General features: G+C 40.0%; 1 protein-coding gene across 1 annotated transcript; it reads right to left on the minus strand.

Moving 5' to 3' along the window:
- Positions 1-223: 223 nt before the first annotated feature.
- LOC127439571 (cyclic nucleotide-gated cation channel-like) lies at positions 224-5798 on the minus strand. The gene is made up of 5 exons (XM_051695736.1): positions 5698-5798; positions 5056-5340; positions 4378-4485; positions 3916-4022; positions 224-2045 (listed from the first exon to the last, which is right to left on the minus strand). Exons 1-5 carry the CDS (start codon positions 5796-5798, stop codon positions 529-531), a joined length of 2118 nt encoding a protein of 705 aa, XP_051551696.1. The 3' UTR covers positions 224-528.
- Between the last annotated feature and the right edge of the window lie 1107 nt (positions 5799-6905).

A 6905-nucleotide genomic window follows, 5' to 3' on the forward strand; every position in this document is an offset into this window, starting at 1 on the left:
AAGCATTTTTTTTGCGGAGCTTTCCTACCGGGGCGGGTAGGAAATCCTCGACATCCTCTGGTCATTGCATGCTTTAATTTCACTTTCAAAGAGCAGCTTCAGCAGTCTACAAAATATCTCTTTTTGTGTTCCATGGGGAAAAAAAGTGGAATTTGAAGTGGGGGTAAGTAAATGATGACATAATTTTCATTATTCTTAAAGACAACACTTTAAAAACAAATGTGTATACACATCCATCACAAATTGTTGGAGGCAGTTTGTAATGTTTGTAAAGAGAGAGAAAGAGAGAATACAGACTGTAATGTCTGTAACTGTGATATTGTGTGCAACTACAAATATCATCCTGCACATGAAAGATATTCACAAGTATTGTCCCTTATACACAAACCAAGTCTAGGGTCCTTTGAAGTATTTCCCTGTGATACTTTTGTCACACACAGACACATAGTGTAGTGATAATTAGATTTGATGATTACTATTACCCAGCCTAAAAATGTTCAGAAGCATTTTATGAAATCAGGTCTTTGTTTAGTCCCGGCTCCTGCTGTTCCTGGGTGAGTGCTGGTTTTCAGGTTGAGGGTCTACAATGGTTGACTTCTCATTGTCTATTTGTGCATGTGTCTGTACAGTTGAATTGGTACGTGATATGTTCCCATCACTCTCAAAGTCCATCTCTTGATCTGAAACAAGCCCAAGCCCTGTGTGACACAGCTGTCTCTCAAGCGCTGTGATTCTCTGCTTCAGTCTGCTTTGAGTTGCCATGAACTCTCCCAGCAACCGGTCAAAACGTGTCTGCAGAACATCCAATGAGCCCTCCAGACGTTCAACCTTCAAGTCTGTATCCATAGCAAGCATCCCTCCCTGTGTGGCAGCACTTTCGTCCAGAAGTCCCTGCTTCCTAAGAATCTCCCTTCCACGCTCTTCCAGAACCTTCTGAGCATCTGGGTATTCAGTAACAGCCTCCATTAGGTTGTCCTTCGACAGGCAGAAGAGGTCCGAGTAGCCGATACTACGAATGTTTGCAGTTCGCCTGTTTCCCATTTTGCTGCCCTGAATGTTAAGAATGCTAATCTCCCCAAAACATCCCCCAGCTGTTAGCAAAGCAAACTGTGTCACTCCATCATCAGCAACAACTGCTAACTTTCCCTCTTTAATGATGTACATCTCTTTTCCAATGTCTCCTTTTCGACATATGTAGTCGCCAGGACTGTACACCTGGGGGCGCAGTTTTAAAACGAGTTCTACTAACAGCCCAGCCTCACAATCCTGAAAGATGCGAACTTTCTTCAGAGTGGATAAATGAACATTGATAGCAATTTCTGCACGTAGCTTATCAGGAAGATTCTTTAAGACCTGCTGTTCATCCACTGCCTTCTGATTAGTCCAGAGGTAGTCAAACCATTTGATGACCCGTGTCTCAAGGTTGCGGCTGACCTTGCGGAAGTGCATGTAATGTTTAATAGCATCGATCCGTGCCTGGAACTCTGCCCGTGTGGCATTCATATTGGAAATCATGGAACCCACGTTACCTACGATGGTGGCGAAGATCAGGACTCCAACAAGAAAGTCAAACACCACAAACACATATTCCTCATCCCGTACAGGTGGTGGCATCTCACCAATGGTGGTGAGCGTCAAAGTAGACCAGTAGAAGCAGTACACATAACACCGTCTCAGATTTCTGAACTCTGGGAGTGTAATGTTAGGGTAAACCCACTGATCAGACCCAAAGCCCAGAGACTTCGAGATGGCATAGTAGATGCAGGCATTCCAGTGGATAATCACCAGGATGTAGAGCACCAGGTTCCAGATCCGGAAGATGTTTGGGTAGTTGGTTCTCGTCTCTGTTCGGTTAAAGAACTCAAACATACGGGAGAAGCGCAGGAGACGGTTGAAGCGGAGTTGTGGAGTGTTGATGCCTATGCTGATGTAGGCTAGGTCAGTGGGGAGGATGGAGATAAGGTCCATTTTGAACTGAAAAGTATGAATGTAGCTGTCTCTCAGTTTTGCCAGGTCCTTCACCAGAAGTCCTTGCTCCAGGTAACCTAGGAGGGCATAATAAGAGAAAAACACAATCTAAATCAGAGAAACTTCTATTGAAAACTGCAGGATCTCTGACTATGAAGCTGTCATGTCTGCACTATAAAGTTCCTCTTTTTTTATAACTTTTTATAACCCAGATGTTTTAGCAGTCAACATGATCACAAGGAAGTCGGCATGTTGTTTCCGAGAGTTCCAATAACCTAGGATCAGCTACATTATGCAGACTCACTGAAAAGCAGCATCTCCTATCAGATATATTTGCATCGGCCCCAGCATGTTTTCCTTCCTTTGTGGCGTGACTGGAAACACGTTGTATCAGCAGCGTGGGAGGCCCGGGTTCAGATCCTGCTTTGAAACCAGGAAGTAATCACCTTCGCATAATCAGTGATGAGTGTGATTCAGAGGTTGCCTTTTTTCCCTCTACTTTTACTCCACTAATGGCTAGGTTCTGATGTTTGGGTTGGGGGGTACAGTTAATAAAATATACATTCATCTTCACTGTATTAGAGCCTGTACAGCTGAAAACAACTCGCTTCACAACTTGCTTTTTGTGCCCTCCTGTGGACATTAAACCAGGAAAATGGAGCTCACACATGCCCATTCACCCAACAACACAACACTTTGGCCACTAGGGGCACTGTTTTGAATTTTGTTAAGCACGGACCAATTTTATCTAAGAAAGGTCAACCTACTGTTTCAAGTTTCACTGTTAGTCTGTAGGTGTTCAGTGCCTGTGATGGAGATCCTTTTGATTCAGTGTCCATCACAGGATTTTAATATGTCCCAGGATTTATTTATCATTTTATTCACCATATTAGTGTTTGTTGCTTGATTTCTGGTTTTAGCAAATGGGCGAGGCAATTGGGGAAGCGGGCACCTAATCAGGGAGTGCTCATCTTAGCTGTTTAAGGAAAACCATTTTAATGTGCAAATGCTGCTGTTTTATCTGTCCTATTTATTTTTGTATTGATTGGTGTTGTTTTTAACTCTCATTTATCTTTTTTCTTATTTTATTCAATGTAATTTGTTGTAAGAATGTGAGGGTTAGGGTTAAATTTATGTTAAACAAAATGGTATATTTCAATTGATAAAGGTGGGAAATATTGTGTAAACCAGCCACCACTAGAGGAAAGGAAGACAAGAAGGATGGATTGTGTTCTGGAGCACATGTGAAACAAGGTTGTTTGTTAGCACTGCTTGAGTGCAAAGGACTCTGACCTCCATGTTTAGGGAAGGTAGTGAATGCTGCTTTTAGTACCCAACAGTTCTAGTTTTTATTTTGCTTAAACGGTTTTATTTTGCACTTCCTGCAAATAAACAACATCTTTGGAATGGCACTCCTGGCTGCTTCAAATGACATTATTCTCCCCATGACTGCCTTGGTCCCTACCACAGCGCCCACTAACTTTTAACTGAATAATTTTGTATTTTTACCAAATTGTTGTCTTTACCATCTTGCCAATGATATTTTAAAGAGGTAGTTCACCCAAAAAATGTAATTGTCATAATGTACTCACTCTTTGCTGTTACAACCATGTATGACTCTCTTTCTTTCACAGAACACAAAAGGACATGTTAAGTAGATTGACAGCCTTAATCACCATTCACTTTCATTGCATCTTTTTTTCCATATAATAAAAGTGGATGGTGACTGAGGCTGGTGTTCTGCTTAACATCTCCTTTTGTGTTCCATGAAATTAAAGTAATATAAGTTTGGAACAAGTGATTTATGCAAAACATTTCTTTTTTTACAGAACGTGAAAACCCCCCTGAAAGTAAACCATTAGGGGTTATCATTAATATGAGATAAGCCTACAAACCACAATATATCTAAAGTGTGACCGGAATTCTGAGGATGTGTTTTTCATATACCTGTCCTTAGCCGCATACATGAATCCAGTATGTAGACAACATCACACATATAGTCTAACACCAGCCAGACAATGGGGTTCTCAGTCTGCAGCTGATCAAAACATGCTCTACACATACAGAGAGGGAGAAAGAGAAAGAAAACAAGAACCAAAAATATGTTGATAACCTGCACATAATCATTAGAAAGCCTGTGTTAAATATATTCTAAACACACACACACACACACACACACACACACATCTGTACAGTCAGTCAAACAGGGTTCTCAGAGGGCTGATCTGTTTGTTTATCTAAGAGTGACAAGCGTAACAAAGAAGCCTTACAGCATTACGGCAATTAGTTACGCCAACAACAAGCACATCAACACGCGGGAATGTGCACTCTTTAACGGCTGATTAAGAGAACATTAACAAAGGGTAACAATGAATATGTAAAGGGGAGGGTAAAGGAGAAAGTTCATACCTGGCTACAAGCAGAACCCAGTTATAAAGTACAGCTGCAGCAATGAAGAACAGCCAGTAATAGTACACGTCATCAGAGGGAGAAATGATCAATGTCTCCCATTTCTTCCTGTGAGGAAAAACATACATGTTTGTGTTACATATGGAATGAGCAGACTGTTACCAATTATCATGTCCATATGTCACATATACGCACATACAGTGTGTATACAGATATAATAGACAAGAATGTTTTTGGACAAGTAAACAACACTTGAAGATGCATTAATGTTATTGCATTAGATAACAAAATATCTAATGTAAAAATATTGTTAGGTTTTAAAACATTAGATATATTGTTCAAAATTAAGACCAAAAGCATTTGGATTTTTTTCTGGTTGGCAAACTTAGTGGAACATGTTAATAAATTAATGTGATCAACTACACCTGAGTAAATTGACTTCTTACATCCAAAATTACCTCGGGACCAGTTGGTTAAAATAGGTAATTAAAAAATGGCTAAGAAAAGTGGAATTACTTCTGAGAAAAAAAATCTAGCATCATTTGTATAGAGATGCTACTTGCTTTGTTTTGAGGACATTGAATGCACAACACACGGAGTTGAGCCTGGTGTTTACTGTATTTGTGTTTATGTAGAACTTGCATTTGTGTATAGGCCTGTGTGTTATGGCTGTATTACTTTGCATTTCCTTTAGTGTTGCCGTTAGTGTCTGGTTGGTTGTTGCTGGTTCGGCTGGGTGGGGCTCGTACTTCGGGTCCTCGGAATCTCTCCAGGAAAGAATCTGGTCTCTCCTCCTCCTCTATCAGACTTCTGTGTGCCCAGTCTCTCAGAGTGACCACCATACTCACCAATCTGGACAGTGCTCCTCTGCCTCTAAAAGAGTTTATAGAGGGCCTGTCCTGAGGCTTAAGAGCAGCTACTCGCTGCAACTCAGAGGAGGTGTCATCACACACAGACTGAGACCTGAGTGAAAATGAGACAGAACATGTGTTAGAATGCACTGGAGGCTTAAAAGCAGAAATGTGATGCTCATATTTTTGTTAAAGCATTTACATGAATTATCCATTAAAAATTTCCATTATTTGTTCTGTAAAGTTGTTTAAATTGTCCTATAAGGGTGGGTATACTTTTCTAGCTGTGTTATTTCTCTGTTAAGAAGTGCTTTATGGATAGTTATGTCATATTCCTTCTTTGTAGTTTTTGCACAAAAATTGTGAAAGGGACCACCAGTTAGGTCACCACAATGTTGGTATCATTGTGAGGACAATTATTTCCCACGTGGATAGGTGAACAAAACCACACACACATATAGTTACTGACCGACTGAGCACACTCTCTGCTCCATCCTGATCATCCCCTTGAGTTTTCACTGAGAGACGCTTAGAGCAGGGAGACCCCTCAGCTGCTGCCTGTCCCATCATACTGCACACACGCATAAAACACAGGCACACAGGTAACTCAGATCTCCTCAGTACATGTGCCTTTAGCCTCTATTGATATGTACTACAAAGATGTTTTCAGCACTTCAAACTTCTCTCTCTAACATGCTCATGAGAGAGAGAGAGAGAGAGAGAGATAAGAGGGACAGCAGGACAAGGGAGTTACCAGCAAACATTTCTCACCTGGGAATGTGGTCACTATGGCAATCACCTCAGCTTACTGCGAGAGATAGACAGAAAAAGGAGAGAGAGAGAATTAATCAATTACTCTTTCAAAAACTGGATGGAGAGATGATCTCATGGGTATTGCAGAAACAGTTTTTGAAAATGAGATGGACAGATGCTTGGTTGGACGGATAGATTAATGCATGGATAGATAATGCCATGGCTAGCTGAATGTTAACAATGTTTTTGTTAATTGGCTCATCATTAAAGAAACACAGAACACAGAGTGACACCCAGCTCCTTTCCCACGGGACAAACACACACAGCTAACGTCTCACGGGAAATCATGGTTGCAAACAACCATCTTTCTGACTCGTGTACACACACTGTTGGCATCTGTTAATCTAAATAAAAGTTAATTCTCTCTGTTACTGAAACACTTGTTAGGTGTTTTAGTAAGATTTTTTTTTCTTCCATATTTTAAAGTAAAATGTTACAGTAAGACATTTCAAATTTTTCACAAAGACATTTTCACATACTTTGATACTGAATAAAGACAAAACTGCTTGAATTAAACTTTACTTGAAAGAAAAACAATTAATAAAAACTGTTGTATTCTAAAGGCTGGAATCAAACAAAAACTCATTTAATTGGCAACAAACATTTATTCATTTTATCGTAATAAAAAGTTATACTTTGTTTACTCAAAAGCTGTCAAAAAATCTGACTTGTTTTATAATAAAGTGTCTGTGAATTGTGTTTTATGAGAAGGCCTTTGAGAAACACTTGTACAACCCTGCATGCGTGTTTGTGTCTTAAAGAGAGAGATTCCCTGACTCACCATCAGCTGCTCCTCTTCAAGATTGTAAATAATTCCTGAATGTTGTTCCATAATAAATCTTCATCTTTTAGATACAATAACAT

The sequence above is a fragment of the Myxocyprinus asiaticus genome, chromosome 4 (genome assembly GCF_019703515.2).
Source record: "Myxocyprinus asiaticus isolate MX2 ecotype Aquarium Trade chromosome 4, UBuf_Myxa_2, whole genome shotgun sequence".
Classification (NCBI taxonomy): domain Eukaryota; kingdom Metazoa; phylum Chordata; class Actinopteri; order Cypriniformes; family Catostomidae; genus Myxocyprinus; species Myxocyprinus asiaticus.

Bases quoted from the DNA above. Each gene is read 5' to 3' on its own strand.
- LOC127439571 (XM_051695736.1), bottom strand. From the start codon at position 5,798: ATGATGGGACAGGCAGCAGCTGAGGGGTCTCCCTGCTCTAAGCGTCTC. The intron at 4,486-5,055 runs GTAATACAGCCA...TTTTCCTCACAG, and splicing joins AACACTAAAGGAAATGCAAA to GAAGAAATGGGAGACATTGA. The intron at 4,023-4,377 runs GTATGAACTTTC...CTGTATGTGTAG, and splicing joins TGGGTTCTGCTTGTAGCCAG to AGCATGTTTTGATCAGCTGC.